Source organism: Acomys minous (assembly GCF_964271855.1).
Source record: "Acomys minous genome assembly, chromosome: 15".
Classification (NCBI taxonomy): Eukaryota; Metazoa; Chordata; class Mammalia; order Rodentia; family Muridae; genus Acomys; species Acomys minous.
This window is the reverse complement of record NC_140497.1, coordinates 23392042-23411776: the sequence shown is the minus strand read 5'-3', so window position 1 is coordinate 23411776 and position 19735 is coordinate 23392042. Positions and strand designations below refer to the sequence as shown.

Below are 19735 nucleotides of genomic sequence, written 5' to 3'. Positions count from 1 at the left end.
GTTACCTTCTTTCTTATTATGTATGCACATATGTATTTACTTTTTGTGATGTTGGGATTGAATCCAGACCCCCTGTAAGCTAGGCAGGCACTCTCTCACCAAGGTTCCTAGTGTTGAGATAACCAGCCTCTTTTCCCTCCTTTCATTCTTATTTACTTAAACACACACACACACACACACACACACACACACACACACACACACACACTAAAATCTTATGATATATTGGTTCTTGGGATGTCAATTTGAAAAGATATAAAGCAGTATTTGTTACTTAATTTCTGCTTAATATTATATTGCCAGTTTGAAAGAGAGATGTAGATAGGGGTTGGGGTGGGAGAAGGGAAGAGAAGATGAATGAAAAAAATATTATGCTTGATGAGAAACAAATTATAGAGTGTTGAAACAGGTGCGCATACCTGACCTTCAGTATTAGTCTGTCTCCTGTAAGGGCACCTGTTAGCTGACATACATAGACTCCCCTAGCTTGTTCTTTGCATTCAGGTATATAGTCAGATTCCTGTGTCTGTGGGTTCCACATTTGCATGTTTAATGGGCTATTCAGTAATGTCAGGTAAAGTTTCTTTTGTGTGTGTGTCTATAATGAATCACTTTGTCCCTTGCACTATTTCCTAATCAGCATTACAGTATAGCAACTGCATAATACATTATGTTATGTCTGAGAAATTCAGACATATATTATGTATATATTATGTTTAAACATATACAAGATATATGTATGTTATATGTACATGTATATACATATATGCTATGCGTATGTTATATATAATTTATATTATATATCATATGATACATACTATACAATATGTTATAGTACATATAATGTAACAAATCATAATACAATACATGCATTATATATCATACATTGCATGATATGTAATATTACATATATTATATAAAATATATAGCACTATATATTATACATTATATATTATATGTTATATCTCATTATATATGTATTATATGTAGTACATATATAGCATATGTCATGCCTGCTATCTGTATTATATGTGATATAACAACATATGGCACATATTATGTTATATGTGTATACACATATGTATATATGTTACATATATTGTTTATATGTATATATGATATGCAAACATTATATTTTTTAAAAATGAGACTTGAACATCTACTTACTTTGGTTTCTGAGATGGAAGTGGAGGAGGTGGAGGGTGTGGAACCAGTATTTCCTGAGTCTCTAGAGATGAGTGAATACAGAATTTCATTTTATATTACAATCAAATGGTAACTATAATTGACAACTTTTTCTGTTTCCCCTAGTATGTATGTTAAACAACCCATTAATACACAAATGTTTGTTTTATTCTTTTATTCACTATTCAGTATTCCATGTTAGGTGCTTGCCATCACTTGACTTTTAGTTTACCATAGTAATTGTTTCCAGTATTTGCTCTTAGAAACTGTATAATGAATGCCCTTTGTTTTGAGGTGTTTGTGCTAGTATTTTCAAATGAATGTATAATTGCTAACTCAAGGGTTTAGAGCTCTAACATGGTATTTCCTACAGAACATTTTTCTTTCTTTTTTTTTTTAAAGATTTATTTATTTATTATGTATACAGTATTCTGCCTGCATGTATGCTTGCAGGCCAGAAGGGGGTACCAGATCTCGTTATAGATGGTTGTGAGCCACCATGTGGTTGCTGGGAATTAAACTCATGACCTCTGGAAGAGCAGTCAGTGCTCTTAACCTCTGAGCTATCTCTCCAGCCCCAGAACATTTTTCAAAGTAGTGGAGCCAGTATTTGCTGTCCTGAAAATTGTCTGTAAAATTAAACTTTTAAAAGTTTTGCCAATAACAGTATATCAAAATTATAGCCAGTTTTGTTGGCCTCATTTATTGAATAATTTGTTCTTTCTCAAAGATTAGAAATGCATCCTTAATTACAAGTTAAGTTTCTATACTTATCTGCATCTCTTTCTGGCCATGGTTTATTTATTATATGCATTTAAGGTACACAGCATAGTGCTTTGAAGTATATCTACATAGTCAAATGACTACCACAGTCGAGGAGATGGACATCACAGCCTTCTGTAGTACAATCTTAGCTTTTGTTTTGTGAGAGCACTAAATATTTTTAAAGAAAAACTTTCAGTGTATGGTGCAGTATTACTAACTGTAGTCCTCAGTGCTCTGCCGTAGCTCTCTAGACCTGCTATTCCTATACATGTCTAAGAATATATCCTTGGCCTAGGGAAATGGCTTAGTCCGTAAAATGCTTGCTGCCCAAATGTGAAGGAGTTCCATTTCCCAGAGTCCACACAATAGGCAATCAAGATCCTGTGGTATGTAATACCAGTGCTCTAATGGAAGCTGAGAGAGCGCAATCCAGCAGCTCCCAGGCCAGCTAGCCTGCTGTATGAGGGGCCAGATGATGAAGAGACTCTCTCAAGGTTGAAGGCCAAAGCTGGCCTCCACAGCTGGCACCACGGTTCCCCCTCAGCCCCTCACACAGCGTTTTAGTTCTCTTTCTCTTTTCTTCCTTTCCTCTTCCTCATCATTCTTTCTCTTCCTCCCTCTCTCCCTCCCTTCCTCCTCTTTCTTTTTTCTTTTCTTTGCCTGATGTCCTGACCTTGTCTATTCATCCTCTGATGGGCACTCTCTTTGATCCACATTTCACCTTTGAGAATGATGCTGCCTTGCACAGGGGAGCAGGTGGAGCAGGTGGATCTCTAGGATGCGGACTTCATTTCTTTCTGGGGTATCCAGCAGGGAGGCTGGTGCTAAGAGGATGTCCCATTTCTCCAGGACCACTAGCTGTGAGAAGACACCGGCAGACTTTCTTCTCAGTCTGGCAGTACTGGATTTCAGCCCATTGCAGAGCTTTCTAGCTTAAAGGGAAACACCACTCTCACGTAGTTACCATTTTCAGACATTGCTGCTGAATTGTTTTGTTGCTTAGATGTTTTTTTGATAGTTTTGAACAATTTCTCCGGTGCTGTGGTGGGAGCCAAGAGCCTTGTGCATGCTCAGCTGGTGCCCTGCCATTGAGCTTCACCCTCATCCCGTTTATTTATTTCGTTTGGTTGGGTTGGGTTTTTTTGGTTTCGGTTTTTTGAGACAGGGTTTCTCTGTGTAGCTCTGGCTGTCCTGAACTCACTTCGTAGACCAGGCTGTGCTTGAATTCAACAAAGAGATCCACCTGCTTTTGCCTCTGGGAGTGCTGGAATGACAGGTATGTGCCGTCCTACCTGGCTACCATCCCATGGTTTTTGAGATGAGGCCACTGTGCATATCCATGTAGCCCAGGCTGGCCGCTGTATGTGTCCATGTAGCCCAGGCTGGCCTTGAAGTCTTGATCCTCCTCTTACTGCGTTTTGAGTGCTGGGGTTACAGGCATCTTCCAGCATTCTCAGTAGAACTTTCTATTTTGAAGGTACAAACTTACTCCTGTGTTCTTTGTGGTGGTTTGTTTAAGGTAAGGGATTAAAGAAAAGATTGCATACCTAATTTTATTTTTAGTTGTATTTATGGATCAGCTAGAATGCTAGTACAGAAATCTGTAGATAGACCTGAAATGTAAGGACATATTTTCTTTTACTTGTTATTTTGTGTGCATGTATGTATGTGTTTGTATGTGTATGTGTGTGTTAAGGACAGAGATTGATATTGGATATGATCCTTGGTCTTTTTACCCCGGTGTTTTGAGCGTGGGTCTCTCACTGAACTCACTGATTCACCTAGCCTGTGTAACTGTCACCCCCAGGGAGCATCCCCAGCATCTGTTTACAGTTTGGTTTGTTTTTTAAATGTGGCGCTCATACTTTTGCACAAGCATTTTATCAACTAAGGTATTTCCCAGCCCTTTTGCTCTTTTTGAGATAGATCCCCCTTTGTATCCCAGGCTGCCTAGGGACCTTGTGGCCCAAGTTGGCCTTGACTAGTGACAGTTAACCCTGCCTCAGCCTCCCCTGTGTGGAGATTACAGGGATGAGCTGGCATGCTGGGTAGGAAATGGACTATTAAGAGATGGGACTTGAAGGCCAAAGCAAGGCTGGGACTAATTAAAGTTTCACCAACAAGGCATTATTCCCATCTCTGCCTCCTCCTGTGTGCTTGCTTTATTTCTGGGCTTTTCCTACAAGTAGGCTTTGTTCATGGCAGCAAAGTGATTGTAGAAGGGTCGAGCTTTACATTTTCAAATGGAAGTCATCACTTTAGGTCATTTTCTTAAAAGAAGATTATTATTCTTAGAAATATTCTCAGAAATCTCAAAAACTCCCCTTGTGTCTATTTGGGTTTGAATCATGTATTTTGTTCTTAAACCAAATGCAGAGTTATGGCTTTGACCTTAGGCCTGAGTTTCTGAGTCACTGTGGCAGGAGAATGAGGTTTTCCTATAGGCCAACTGGGTCCGCTATAGGAGCTGGCTTAGTAGGTCACTGTTCATTATCTGAATTAAATTTATTAGTGTGATAAAGAGAGCCAAGTGCAGAATGGATGCTGTCTAGGCAACCATGAATGACCACTTACAAATGAGTCCTATAAAATTTCATCTCAGGCTTTATGAAGGAAGAGTAATAAATATAAGAAGAAAAGTAGACACCTAAGCAAGTTTTAAATGGACTTACTTGAAAACTTTCTCTGCTGTTTCCCAGTTTGTAATGGTTGATTTTAGCTGACTTGCTAAAACTACTTACAGAACAGAGGAAATTCATTAAAAATAATGAATTATTTAGTTGGACAGTGAAATTCAGTTATAAAGCATTTCACTATGCCATGGATTCAGTGCAGGTCAAGTCATCCTCCTGGTTTATGAGCAGTGTGGCTCCTCACTGTGACACAGCAGAGGGGGGCAGGGCAGAGAGAGGGCTTTACCGTTTTCTCTGTTGCCAATCTTGTAATTTCATTGTCTTGCATTTGGTTGATTTACATTTGTACCTTACTTCAGTTGGCCCTTCTTAACACAAAACTCTGTTTTATATAATATTTGACAGTTAGGAAAATTTATTAGGTGCCTAAACAAAATAGGCATCTTGAAAGCCGTCTTATTACTACTCAGAATCGCTTTGATTTATTGTGGTTGAATGCTAATAGGTGGCTTTGTTTAGGTTTTCTGGCTTATGTTTTGTTGTTGTTTGTTTTTGTTTTTTAATTTGGGCTGTTTGGAGGGAAACTAAGACTAGCAAAATAAATTTGTGATAGGTTAGTGAGTCTTAAGATATATTTAATTAAGGAATTTGATAAGAACTTTGTTATAGATTTCTTGGTTACCCTGTTGTTCTCATTTCCTTCTCATTTCTACTTACATATATTTAAAACAATCTATAGGATATATATGTACGTGTATATATATATACATATATATATGTATACACACACACACGTATATATGCTAGTTGCTAGTAAGTGTAGCCAATGTGTACAATCACATTTTTTGAAAATATGTAAATATAACAGTTTAAAAGAGATCAAGATCATGGTTTTTATATCTTTAATTTTAGTTATTTGTATTTTATGTGTGATTTCTCTGCATATGTACCTGCATGCCAGAAGAAGACATCAGATCTTATTATTATATAGATGGTTGTGAGCCACCATGTGGTTGCTGGGAATTGAACTCAGGACCTCTGGAAGAGCAGCCAGTGGTCTTAACCACTGAGCCATCTCTCCAACCCAAGATCATATTTTTATTTTTAAAGTCAGAATATAATATGTTAGGTTCCATTAAGACGTATTTGAAGGAAAGCGGTTCCTATGGTTCTCTCACTTCCTATCACTTCTGTCCTTCTTCGCCCCCTGCTCCTCCCCCTCCAGTCTCCTTTCCTCTTTCACTCCCCATGAGTCCTTTTGTCTGCTCTGCATCCTTCCTCATCACCTAGCGGTACCCTCTCGCTGTCTCCTTTCTAGATTTTACAGCTATTTACAGATGTGCATGCATTTGTTTATGAGGGAGAACATTTGACTTTCTTCGTTCTGAGTTTGGATCATCTGACTTAATATTATATGTATTTTTTCCTGCAAAATTTCATGATTTCAATTTTCTTCACTAAACTAAAAAAAAATTTTTTTTTTAAAGTTACATGTTTTGGTTGTACTTGCACATAAATGTGGAGACCGGGGTCAATGGCCCAAGACTTGCTGATTAGTGTAGCCTGGGCTGACTGGCCACCAAGACCCCGGGATCCTCCTCTCAATGTACTATAAGACTCAAAAAAACAAAACAAAACAAATGTTGTCATTGGAAATTGCTTTGCAGTAAAAATAAGATAATAGTGTGGGTGAAATCCACATTGTCTAACCAAAATTATGACCATGATAACCAAACTGGATTGCTGAAGCCTTCAAGTTGCAAGTTGTTTGTTTGTTTGGTTGGTTAGGTTATTCTTACTATTGCTTACCCAGTCTTATAATCTCCCAGTCATCGAAATTCCTGTTTGTATTCCTTTCAGTGTATACAGATGGTTGGATGAGAGCATGAAAATGATTCAGATTTGTAATTGGAAACTTATGTAGTTACAGAGAAAGAGAATAGGTTCATATTAAAACTCAGTACTCTGACTCAGGATCTTATTTTTTCATTTGTTTGCATTTATCATTTAAAAGACTGTTCAATCTAGAAGTGCTTTTGTGGTGAGCAGTTGATGGAAAAATATTCTTTGTTTATTTTGACTGTATTTGGTATCTATCTGTATCTATATCCCAGTTTTGTCTTTTTACTAGCATATATTAATTGTGCATAATAATAAGTTTCAATAGACGTGCAGTAGTATATATTAATTAATACATGTATTTCACACATGTATTACAATGTATTTGGCCATGCACCATCATGTCTTTTATTGTCACCCTTCACTGGTCTTCTTCCTCATCCCAAATAGTCCTTTCTATTTTCATGTCCCTCTTTTTCTCTTCTAGATTTTGCATATAGGAGAAAACACACAATATTTGTCTTTTACCCTGTTCTATTCATTTTCTATTTCTATTTTCTATTCATTTTCCTGCAAATGATATGATTTTGCTGTTTTTTTATGGTTAAATTACACTATGTTATGTGTATATAGACCCCTGTGCTGGTTAGTTTTTTTGTTATTTGTTTTGATAGAAGGTCTAACTATGTAACTCTTGGTTTCCACAGAATCACTATGTAGATCGGGCTGGCTTTGAACTAATAGAGATCTAAGTACTGGCAATAAAGGCATACTTCACCACACCCAGCCTAAGATTTATTTGTATTTTATGTGCCTGCCTAGTACAAAGATGATGTTGAATTTCTTGGAATTGGAGTTAAAAATGATTGTGAAGCCAGCATTTGGATTCTGGGAATTGAACCCAGGTCCTCAACAAGGGTATCAAGTGATCCTAACTTCATTGCTCTGGCTCCAAGTGTTTATCAACTTGACACAAACTCTAGTCACCTGGGAAGAGGGAACCTTAGTTGAGGAATTGTCCCTATTAGATTTGCCTATGTATGGGTAAGTCTGTGGATTATTTTCTTGATTAATGATTGATTTGGGCCAAAGTCATTGGGTGGTGCTACCCCTGGTCATGTGGTCTTCTGGTGTGTAAGAAAGCAGGCTGAGCAAACCAGGGGGAGTAAGGTGGTAGGCAGTATTCCTCCATGATCTCTCTTATGGTTCTTACTGTTAGGGTCCTTCCTTGGCTTCCCTTGCATAACCTAAAGAGGCAAAGAAGCTCTTTCTTCCCAGTTGCTTTTGGTCAATGTTTTATCACAGCAACAAGAAACAAATAAAGACCACCACATGTTCTTTATCCATTTATTTGTTTATGGGTATCCATGTTGATCCCATAACCTAACTTGGCTATTGTGAATAGTGCTGGGATACATTAATGTGTAATCTATTACATGTTGGGTCTCATTCTTTCAGGTATGTACTCAGTAGTGGTAGAGCTAGACTACATATTAGTTGTATTTTTAGTTTCTTTGAGGAACCTCTATACTGGTTTCCATAGTAGCTACACTAATTTATATTCTCCCTAATTTCATTGACCTAACGTACATTCAAAAATATTGTTTAATATCCATGTGCTTGTATAGTTTCTATAGTTCGTTTTGCTATGGAGTTGTATTTTCTTTCATTATCTGAATTCTTTCAGTTGCTTTATTTGTTTCTGCAAGTTTGGGGTCTAAAATGTGATTTCTTTTGAAGGTTGCTCCTTGGGCTGTTGAGTGAAATGTGTATTCCTTGGCTGTTGGTTTGAATATTCTATAGATGTCTGTTCATTTGGCCTATGTTTCAATTTCTCTGAAATTAATTTGCTGAGTTTTGGTCTGAATTATCTACCTATAGATGAGGGTAGAGTATTGAAGTTATACAACCTGGATCTGCATCTACCTAGCCCTATTATATCTATTTGTGTGTATGTGTATGTGTTTTGTGAGATTGGGCAGTGTGCCATGAATAAATATTGTTCTATCTTCTTATGTTACTATGTAGTGACCTTCTTTATGCCTTTTAATTCTGACTTAAAGGCTGCTTTGTCAGATATAAACATAACTGTTCCTGTGCGATTTTGGTTTCTGTTTGATTAGAATATTCTCTCTCCATTCTTGCACTTATTTAAGTCTATGTATATATTTGCTAGTGAGATGAGTTTCTTGCAGACAGCAAACAGTTGAAGGCCCCCCCCCCCCCAGTGTGCTGAAGATCAAATTCAGGGTATTGTGTATGCTTGGCAGGCACTCTTCTTACTGACTAAATTTCTTCATTGATTCTTCATGTTTTAATTAGAGAGTCAAGACTGTGTTAGAGTAATTATTGAAAGTGAATTTCTCCATTTTTCATATTAGACACTTATTTATTTAGTGGGTTAGTAATGTTTTATTCTCCCCTAATTTTTATTTATTTATTTTAATTTCTTGAGTTTTTGTGTTTGTATTTATCTTTTCTGTCTATTGTATGTTGTATTCCTTACCTTTGCAATGTTGGTATAGTTATCTTAGTTTATGCATATCATTGAAGGCGTTTTTTTCTTTTACTTTAAAGACTTATTTTAATGGTCATAATAATCTTGTAGGGCTTGAAATATACAAGTGTGTGATCTTCTAGCCGTTAGGGCTGCTTCTGAGAATCCAATGTTATTCTCATAGATTTGTCTTTTGCAAGCAACTTGATAATTCTCCTGTTCAGCTTTATTATTCCTCTGTTGTCTTTTCTCTCGGAATTTTAACTATAACATGAAATAGAGATATTTCTGATTGTAAATATTTGGGGTGCTACATGCCTCTTCTACTTGAATGTCTATATTTTTCTGTTTTCTGTTAAACTTTATTCAATAGGTTTAAGTCTTTGTTCCTTCTTTTATGCAGTAGTTTTGATCTCTTAATAGTAGTATGTAGTTATGCTTGCTTATTTCCTTTTCTTTTTTGATACCTGAATGTAATAATTAATCAAACATATTTTCAATTTCTAATCTTTTGTTTTGTATAGTTTATTTGTAGTACATTCAGCTGTTCATTTGTTTTTTTTATTTTTTATTTGAGGTGAACTTTGTATTTTCAAGATTTCTTTCTTCTTCAGAATTTCTGTGCTGATTTTTTTTTGGTAGACATTGCTTAATTTCTTTTCTAAGTCTTGAATTGGCTTATTTATTTTAGTCATTTATTATAGTCATTGATGATTTTAGAACCAGTGTTTTAAGCCATCAGGTATTTCTAACATTTCCATATTTATGAGTGCATTTATTACAGAATTAGAACATTTTGGAGCAATCAGATCCCTTTGCTTTTCCATACTTTTTGTGTAACTGTGTTGTGTTCTGTGTCTCTTTGGAGGGATAGCTTTTTGGGTTTTAGATGGTGGCTATCACTTAATGAGCTCATATCTTCACTGCCCAGAGGAGAAAACAAACCACCATAACAGCAGTACCACGAAAGCAAAAAAAATGTAAAAATGCAGTGAAATCAACTAAAAGACTACTGCTACACTTGGAAAATCATAGAAAAGAAAGTTGCAAAGTCACATAGAAATAACTGTGAAGTTCAAAATTTCCAAAAGAAATCTGGACTGGTGTGATGGCTCATGGCTGTAAGTAACCCCAGCGTTTACAAGGGTGAAACAGAAGGATCATTATGGATTCAAGGACATCCTGGGATACACAGTGAATTCTAGTGCAGCCTTAGCTATAAAATGAGACGGTGTCAAAAAATTGCTGAAAGTACAACTATTAATAATAAAATAATAAAACAAAGAAATGTGTAGAAAGGTTAATAAAAGGAGAGAAGAAGACAAAGGAAGGAGGAAAATCAATGTCTAATTATGAAGTAAAGAAAATATTTAAAGCTGGATGTGGTGGTGCATGCCTTTAATCCTAGCACTCGGGAGGCAGAGGAAGTGGATCTCCGTGAGTTCGAGGCCAGCCTGGTCTACAAAGCGAGTCTTAAGACAGCCAAGGCTACACAGAGAAACCCTGTCTCAAAAAACTAAAAATAAATAAATAAAAAATTAGATAAGAGTAATAAAAATAAAGAATGAAAGTTTTAAAGAATAAGGCAATACTAATAATATTGTTAAAGAAACAGAGACAAATAAATGTAGATGCTTTGGTTGAAATCCACCAAGTCTAGAGTGGGTTGTGGATCCTCATTGGGGTCTGTTGCAATTCCTGCGGAGATTGGTGCTGTATTGTTTGATAAGGGCCAGGCAGAAGTAACCTGTCAACTCCAAGACTGCATCTACCTTAAAGCTTATTTTACTTGTGTGCCAAGAGCTGCTTGAAGCCCTAGGTAGGCTTGAGGCTCAGGATTCAGTTGGGTTGAAGAAGTTGGGAAAACAAGCCGAGTACTGAACTTTGCAGTGGAGAAGAAGAACCCACGAGGCCAGGCACTTTATCTACCTGTCTCACACTTTGAGATCATCCCCAGCAGTGAAGCATCCCGTGGAAGGCAGGAGGCTGGCAAAATTGATAGGGCCTGGGCCCAAAGCTCTTAGTCCCACCTGGCAGAAACCACATGTGGAAGTGAGGCAGCTTTGGAGATCAAGCAGTCCGCAGCTAGAGCCTGGGTGGGCATTTGAGTTCTCAGCAGCTATAATAATCTACAGGTAATGTGGTTTGCTCTAAGCCACAGAGGGCATGGCCTCTAGGCACTGAACTTTCCTTCCTCTTAGCTCCCTGCTGCTTAAACTTAGTGGGTGAGGTCCATGCCTTCCTTGCCATGGTTGCTTCTCCTGTTCATTTTCTACCCAGACACTGTGGTATGGTGTCCTCAGGGTCTTTGACCAGCGATTATTCCATATTTTTAGGACCCAAGAGTAGCTCATTCTCAAATAGCAGGACACTACTGCCCGCTCAAGAGACACTTGGCTGCAGAACACTGAGATATGGGGAGCAATGCAGTGAATTTCATCTTCAGTGTTAGCCTACCACCCACTGGTCTCTGTCTGACCAGCTGGCAAGGAGTGTAAGGCGTTTGTCTGTGGGGCAGCTTGCCTTTCTTTGTGGAGATATCTTTGATCTCCCAGCCACCTTTCCTCCGGGAAACTGAGGTTTTCTACTTTTCTCTGCATGACCTTTCTGTTCCCTGTGCCTCTTCTCTTTTCTTGACCCCTCTCTTGATTCCCAGTGTCCCCCTTGCGTTCCCTGGAACAGTGTGTCTTCTGTTACCCTGGCCCTTCTCACTGTCTAGTCTGCCTGGAACTTAGCCACAGAGCTTTCCTGGAATTCATAGGCTCTCAGTATCTTACAGGATGTGAGATTGAAGAGCAGTAAAGAGCATAACCACTCATTAGCATCCTAGCTCAAGAAGGGCATGGTACCACATGCCTTTCAATGCAGAACGTGGGAAGCCGAGGCTAGAGGGACAGTCTGGGTTTCCATAGTAAGACACTGTCTTAAAAATAAACATACACAACCCCAAATAAATAAAATACACAAAGCCCAAACAGAACCACAGCCCAACTCAATATAACTATATCTTTTAAAAAGTTGACATTATTTTTATTGGTATTTATGTTACTAGCCGTGGGGTCAGTAAAACTAATCATATGTGGGCTAGGTTTAGCATTAGAGTGTTTGGCTGACATGTGCTTTCGTAGGTTTAATTTCTAGCACTGAAAATAAAACTCAATAAAAAAACCCACCAGTTTCTAGAATTATGAAATATAGTAACATAAGTAATGTAAGAGGAATATAATTATATTTTAAAGATGAGGAAATGAGAGTTTAGCAAAACAGTGGCCTGTTCAAGGTCACATTAATAATATGTGATCATATGTCAAAGCATAACTTTCTAACAGATTCTTATGATACATAGAATAAACATGTATTCAGTTCATTAACGAGAACCAATGTGATGAAGTTGTCTCAAAAGCAACAGAGAGATGTATAGATAGTAGAAAGCAATACAGAATGAGATGAGTGGGTTAGGTCTCTGGGCCTTTAGGTTATTTTTTGTGTGGGACAGAATGCTGTTACACCTTTACTCAACAAAAACTTAGAAGCTAACATGTACCATCATGGACTATGAGTTATTAAATTGTGAGGAAATGGTTGAAGTATATTTCATCATGAAATAATCCTCATATGAAATTGCTCTCATGTGACATTGAGAAGCCTGTCTTGCTGTGTCTTTTCAGTTTTGGATACATTTTATTGACACAAACCAGTATCATAGTCAGATTCCTTTCCACTGTTTCTTCTTGCTTCTATACATTCTAATCTTTAGTACTTGAGCAGTCTTCAGCAATGTAAGCTCATCTTTTTTGATACAGACTGATGGTTGTACAGTCTTCTTTTTTTTTTAATCATTGTGAACTTATTGGTTATAGTAAATTTTTCATAAAGGTCTGTAGTAAGAAATTTAAAATTATAGAATAAATATACAACTAGTTTTATCAAACATTTTGTTAGCAAATTTCAGAGTAATTATAAACATTTTTTACATTTTTATTAACAAATGAGTGTTTACATACTTGGCCAAAATAAAATTGAACCATTTTAGCTAATTACTGAAACAATTTTTACCTTAAGCAGTGTAAGTTGCCTATCAATTAATTGTTGAATGATTACATATTAGTTATTAATATTTTTAGTAACTTTATCTTATATTGGAAGTAACTTTATTGGCCATTTAACTTAATTAAGTTTCTTTCTTGCTTTCTTTTTCTGATGCTTTAGAAAAGATTGGGATACCTTATTTAGTTTAGCCCTCAAGCAATTAAGCAAGGGAATTACCATGGTAACAGAAGGTATTCATTTCCTTACCCTAGCTAAAGGTTTCAGGAACAAAGAAATTTCTAAGCTCATCCATTGAAACCCACTTTTCTCCTGAGACTGGCATTAAGTGTCTATGCTCTAGAAGATGGCTCAGTTCTAAATGGAGAAAACGTGCCCTTGAGCTGAGTCTCTGTGTTATAGGGTGGGTTGGAGGATAGTTTAAAAATCAAGTGATTAAAAAGCTACCCCTTCTTAACTAATTTGGAATGTGGTCTTAGCTTTCTTTTTTACATCTTGTATTGAGAATTTCATATGTGCATATAATGTGTTTTGATTAAATCTACCCTCCATTCTCCCTCCAAATCCTACCCTTCCCCAGGTCCCCTCCCAATGTCACGTGCTGTATTTTCTTTTTCTCTTTAAACACACGGCCTTTCCCTGGTGCTGCCTCTCTATGCACGGCTGTAGGACCACCTGAGAGATCTAGCCTGGCAGAGACCAGGTCCTGAGGAAGACTTACTCTCGCTTCCCCAGCAGCCACCAATTGCCAATAGCCTTTTAGCTATGGGTGGGACGTTGTAAGCCCCGCCCCTCCATGCTGCGTTTGGCTGGCTTGCCGTTGTGTGTTCAGATGTGCAATGGCCCTGCCAACAGTCTTCCTGCCCCCTCTTATGCACTGGTCCCTGAGCCTTGGAGTGTGTCATAGACGTCACATTCAGAGTCAGTCCGTTTTCATTTGTTCTGAATTAAACTTGAAATCTTACTGGTATGTGCTCTGTTGACTAAACTAGAAATGACACCAGACAGCTTTTCTCAACTGTCTCGTTGCTGTCAAGTCGCCCAAGGTGGATTGTTCAACACAGGTTTGTAATTTCGATGGGTAATTTATTAATATTTATTTGGCTAGTTCTCCCATTCCTAAGCAGTAAGTCTACTAAATTAGCTATCACGAGACACATTTTGCAACTAATTTATCAAAACATCTGGCCACGGTGGTATACCTATAAATCCACCACCCAGCAAGCTGAGTCTTGAGGACTATGGGCTCAAGACCAATCTCAAAGGAAACATTGTCTCAGAACAAGCAGACTAACTGACAGACATGGAATAAAACACATAAAAAAACAGGCTTTTACCAGAAATTGCATTCTTATTAGATATTTTATGAATGAATGTATCATGGAGATTGAATGCAAATACCAAAAAAATAAAAAAAGCCTGAGTATGTTGTTAAAAAATCAGTCTAAAAATATGTAAGCACTATGCTGTCTATACATAGAGAAGCTGCTGAATATTCAAATTTGCATTTAGTTTTGCATTCCACATTGTGATGTCATAGAACCTGTAAGCCCAATGAAATTCACACTCTTGCAGTACTTTCTGGTTAGTCTAAGATTAGAGTGCAATTAACACTTAGCGGGGTAAAGATGCTTGTTCTGCACCTGACAAGCTCGTTCAGTCCCCAGCATCCATGTAAAAGTAAGAGAGAACTGACTCCACAAAGTCGCCCTCTGACCCCACACATGTGCCATGGTGGGAGCTTGCTGGCACTCACACATAAACATATCACACATAACACACAAGTAGTTATTTCACTACTGAATGAAGTCTTGACAGACCAAAAGAAGGTTTTAAGCAAAAAGGAACATTTTAAATTATTCCCTCTGTTTTTTTTTAAAGGATCTTTCTGGTAATATAGTTAGTTATATTAAATATATTTAAATTAAAATGCAGTGATCACCTGGAAGTTGTATTAGTAGCCAAAAAGTAGTAGTATAAAATAATGTTTAATTTATACTGTCTGACTCTCAAGGAATAATTAATAGTACTAATAGAGCAGAGATAGTGTGTCTGAGGAGAGCTTTAGTAGTGTTTTGAAATATTTTATCTAAAATGTAGTTGTATTCAAAACTGTGCATATCACCACAAGGAATTAACATGGCTCCTATTTAAGGAAACAGATGCTCTTAGGTTTAAGGGGTTTTCTGCTCGTGGTAGTTTATGTTTGGAGCCTGAAGTCTTGGATATCAGTTAGTTGTAAAGAAGTTTTTAGTCTGCTGAGGCAGAAGCTCCTCCTGCTGTTTGCTCCCACATGTTTTAGCAAAGCTTTGTGTGTGATGCTTGTTCAACAAAATCCTAAGGGGGAAAAAGTCATAGTCAAAGATTAACATAAAATCCAGTATGTACTGTAACATTGGGAGTGGGGAAAAGAGTGCGTGCTTGCCTAGCTTTCAAGAAGTCTTGGGTTTTCTCCCCAGCACCATGTAAGCCAGGCAAGGGGCTTGAACCTGCAATCTCAGCACTCACCCGAGAAGATCAGAGTTCAGAGCCCTTCTTGGCTACATGAGAGTCTGAAGCCAGTCTCAGCTTCATAACATTTTGTCTTGACAATACAAGCCAACCCCCCAAACAACAACAACAGCCCCTAAGGAAAAAGTGAGTAATGTAAGATGCATGGTAGACTAGGGTGAGCAGGAATGTGAGGGGGTGCGAGGGTGGTGTGGGGACACAGTACACTGTGCATGGGTGAAGCTGTCAAAAAGAAAGACGCATACTAAGCAAGGGGAAAGGAAAACACTATAAATTTATAACTATAATTTCATTTATTATTGTGTGCAGATGTGGCATACATGTAGAGGTCAAAGGACAACTTTGTGAAATTGGTTCTTTTTCTACCTTTACCTGGATTCCGGGGCATAAACTCAGGCTTGTGGAATAAACAACGTTACCTGCTGAGGTGTCTTATCAGCCCCCAAAACTTTTTTTAATACTACCTGGAATGAGGTAAATGTTACTCCTGAAAAACAGACATGCTCAAGTTGGGCTATTCAAAATTAAAGAAAACAATAACAGTAGCAGCAAAAATTATAGACAGCCTTCAAAATGATAAGAGTTGAAAAGTTGAAGGTGGTAGTAGATGGGTAGGCAAGGTAATTTCAGGAAAGCTCAAACTAAAAGACTACTTCATAGGGGGAGATTTAATTTCCTTTTTAAAAAAAAATTGTGTGTGTGTGTGTGTGTGTGTGTGTGTGTGTGTGTGTGTGTGTGTGTGTGTGATTGCCAGTGCTCTTGGTGGTCAGGGTGTCAGATACCCCTATAGCTGGAGTCTCAGGCAGTTGTGAGCTGCCCTGAGTATTGGAACTGAGTCCTCTACAAGAGCAGTAGGAACTCTTAACCACTGAGCCATCTTTCCAGCCCCAAGATAGTAGTTTTATAAGTAAATTTACTTTTAAATTCACTACCTGGAAGTGTCTAGATCCAATTTTGTATATAAATAGGTATTTGAAATTAAAGTGATCCTAGTGTTACACAGCTGCAGATTAGTTCCTGAGGGTTATGATTGCTTCATCATGGTGCTAGATTCCTTACATAGCTTTTGTAGAGGTTAAGTTATTTGTTGAAACCTTAATTTTCTTGTATTGCCAGTGATATAGTCTAGGTGCAGCAAAAACTTATTTTCTAACTCTATACAAATGTTCTGTAATTACAGACCACAGCACAGGGGTTGGGTGCTACGGAACCCTGTCTTCTGCTCACGACAGAGCTCCTTCAGTACTTCATAGGAGCTTGTGTGTGCGTAAGACCAAGCCAGTTAGAATTCCAGCATGGATAGAGGAGATGCCGCCTGGGGCCTACCTGCAGCCAGGAGATACAGGGAACTGATGGCTCCCGTGGGAGGGAAGAGTAATTTTCCGTTGGGAGTGTGGCCACTGGTCAGTTGTCCGTGTTCCAGTGAATGGCCCCACACTCGTACACATATAGGCCACAGTAAGGACTTAGTGGGTTATAAAAACAGTTAAAATTAGAGCTTGTATACAACCCAGCTGGACTACTCCTGGGCGTCTACCCAAAGGACTGTTTATCTCACTCCAGATGTACTTGCCTAACCATGTTTGTTACTATTCTTTTCACAATAGTGAGTATGTGAATATGTAGGTGTGAGGGTGGATAGAGATTCTGAAACTAGGTAGGAGACCCGATGAAAGGGGGACAGGAGGTGTTGAGAATGGGAAGAGGGCAAAAGGTCACATGGGGCACTGTCTTAGGGTTTCTGCTGCTGTGATAAAACACTGTCACCAAAGACAACTTGGGGTGGAAAAGATTATAATGTTGATGTTTTTTTTTTAAACAATTTTTTAAAGATTTTATTTATTTATTATTATGTATACAGTGCTCTGCCTGCATGTACATCTGCAGGCCAGAAGAGGGCACCAGATCTCATTATAGATGGTTGTGAGCCAACATGTGGTTGCTGGGAATTGAACTCAGGACCTCTGGAAGAACAGTCAGTGCTCTTAACCTCTGAGCCGTCTCTCCAGCCCTGTTGATGTTATTTTTATAAAACAGTGTTAGCTTATTTCTTATCTCAGCTACCATACAAATAATTGAGACTCTTTTTATATATAATACAAGGCTTCACAACACAATCTGAGTAGTTTAGGTCTGTTCTTAACACTCTGTGCTATTTTGACCTTACTCCCAGCAAACTTCCTAGCGATACTTGCACTTGTAGCTTTCCTCAGCTCCAGATTCTTCCTCCTGACTTTCCTTAGCCCTCTAGCTGTGGCTGTATCCCCTCTTCCTTTCCAAACTCCTCCTCCCATGGCTGGCAGGAAGTCCAGCCCTATTCTTTCCCTGTTCATCGATTGGCTGTAAGCTGCTTTATTGACACAACATGGGGACAGCTGGGGAGCAGATTTTCCCCAACATTTAGGCAGGAGATCAGAATTTAAACTACACGATAACATTGTGCCTATGTTATAATTTACAACTCTCAGTTCACACTCCATCATTGAAGGAGGTCAGAGCAGGAACTGAAGGCAGGAACTGAAGGAGATGCAATGGAGGAGTGCTGCTCACTGGCCTTCCCTTCATGTCTTGCTCAGCCTACTTTTGTGTACACCTTGGGTGCTACCACCTAAAGTAAACTGGGCCCTTCTGCATCAATTGTTTGTTAAGAAAATACTCCATTTTACAGGCTAATTGTATTGAGGATTCATACTTCAGGAGGAGTAATTCATACTTCAGGTCTGGATCACATTCCAGAGAGCACTCAAAGCTGGTAACAACCTAAGGAAAAGATCCTCTAAGAAACTTTCTTTTTAGGGAAGCTTCTGACTCACTCAGCCAAGAGCATAGTGACAGTCCTTAATGCAGATCGGCTGTTGTGCCTTCAGAACTACCTCTTCAAGTGCATTTGTGAAGAGATCTAACAGTTGATCTGAGTCAACTTAGACCTTAGGAGAGAGGATAATCATACAGAAAATCGAAGATGCTGAAAAAATTAATCCCTCACATATTCAAGGATTATCTTCATTAATGCGATACAAGTTATTCTTTTGAAGGAACAAAGCATAACACAGCACATTAGATTTTGAAACAGCCACAACCGTAGAACTCAACTAAAATGGTCGATCTGTTATAAAAGGAAGAGGTAATGTATGGTTAGGAAAGTTGTAGAGCTGCATTTGTTTCTCTGTGATTCAAGCGCTTGCTCTTGAGGCCAGGTGTTATATGTTTGTTTCATTTTCAGCCGTATCTGTGGGGATGTCTCTGACTTTTCTGTCCAATATTTGTCCCATTTATTCATAGATATTGTTTATTGGAATTTGCAGGTAGGGCATTGTTAGAGATGAGTGGAAATAAAATGGAAACCACTTCACTGCCGAGGAAGTTTCCTGGATGGATGTCTGAGCAGAACAAAAGCTGTGCTACAGAAGAGAAGAAGGTAATTGTTCACCAGTTGCTTGTTCAGACGGGAAGCTCTATTGAAGCTGGCTGTACACGAGTCACCCAGCTGCTCACAAGCTTCAGGGCCTTGTTTAGGTAAAACTTTGGTTGTGTGGATTAGCCAGGACGGAGATGTTAATAAGTAAATGAAACTAAATTTTAAATAAGTTCCATAAAACGAGAATCTCTAGTTTATATTTTCTCTTTTTATATTTAGGACTCACAGTTGATGTTATTGGTTTGTTCCAATTCATATAATAATTTAGACAATATTAATGTAGGTGAATTTCTGGCTAAAATTATTTAAGTCCTTGGAGACTTAAGATCTGGTAACTAACCACCAGCATCTTAAGGTCACATTATTGCATCTAGGATGTTAATATAATTATCAGGGGAAAAAAACAAGTAAATTAAGTGACTTTATGGAAGTAAGATTAGAAGTTTGAAAATAGAATGATGTGGAAAAATAGTTTCACAGTAGGATGGCTTTACCTCTGTTAAACTTGGTTCTTACTCTATAATATAAACTTAGTGCCATAATATAAATGTTAGTGCTACTTCTTCAATGTACTTCTTACTTTGGAGAAGAATTGCTACTTTGTATGGTATTAATTTGTGCTTATTTTGACTTTTGCTTGACTCAAGGCATGCAGTCAGAAGAGTGTCCTTGAAGATGACCTCCCATTCTTAGAATTCACTGGGTCTATTGTTTACAGCTATGAAGCTAGTGATTGCTCCTTCCTGTCTGAAGACATTAGGTAAGGGAGTGGAAGTTCTTGGCATTCAGTTTTGACCCTTAAGAAACAATGAGGGATATTTTTGAGTGCCTAGTTTTACA

General features: G+C 38.0%; 1 protein-coding gene across 3 annotated transcripts in view; it reads left to right on the top strand.

Annotated features, from left to right (window-relative positions):
- WRN (WRN RecQ like helicase) overlaps positions 1-19735 on the top strand; it is a 121386-nt gene that overhangs the window by 5740 nt on the left and 95911 nt on the right. For 2 of the 3 annotated variants that reach the window (XM_084759656.1, XM_084759655.1), the window contains exons 2-3: positions 18783-18895; positions 19543-19655. In XM_084759656.1, coding sequence (XP_084615782.1) covers positions 18800-18895; positions 19543-19655 — 209 coding nt within the window. In that variant the 5' untranslated portion in view covers positions 18783-18799. Of the gene's footprint in view, positions 1-18782; positions 18896-19542; positions 19656-19735 lie in introns of those variants that run through there. The other variant, XM_084759657.1, reaches the window with a different exon arrangement.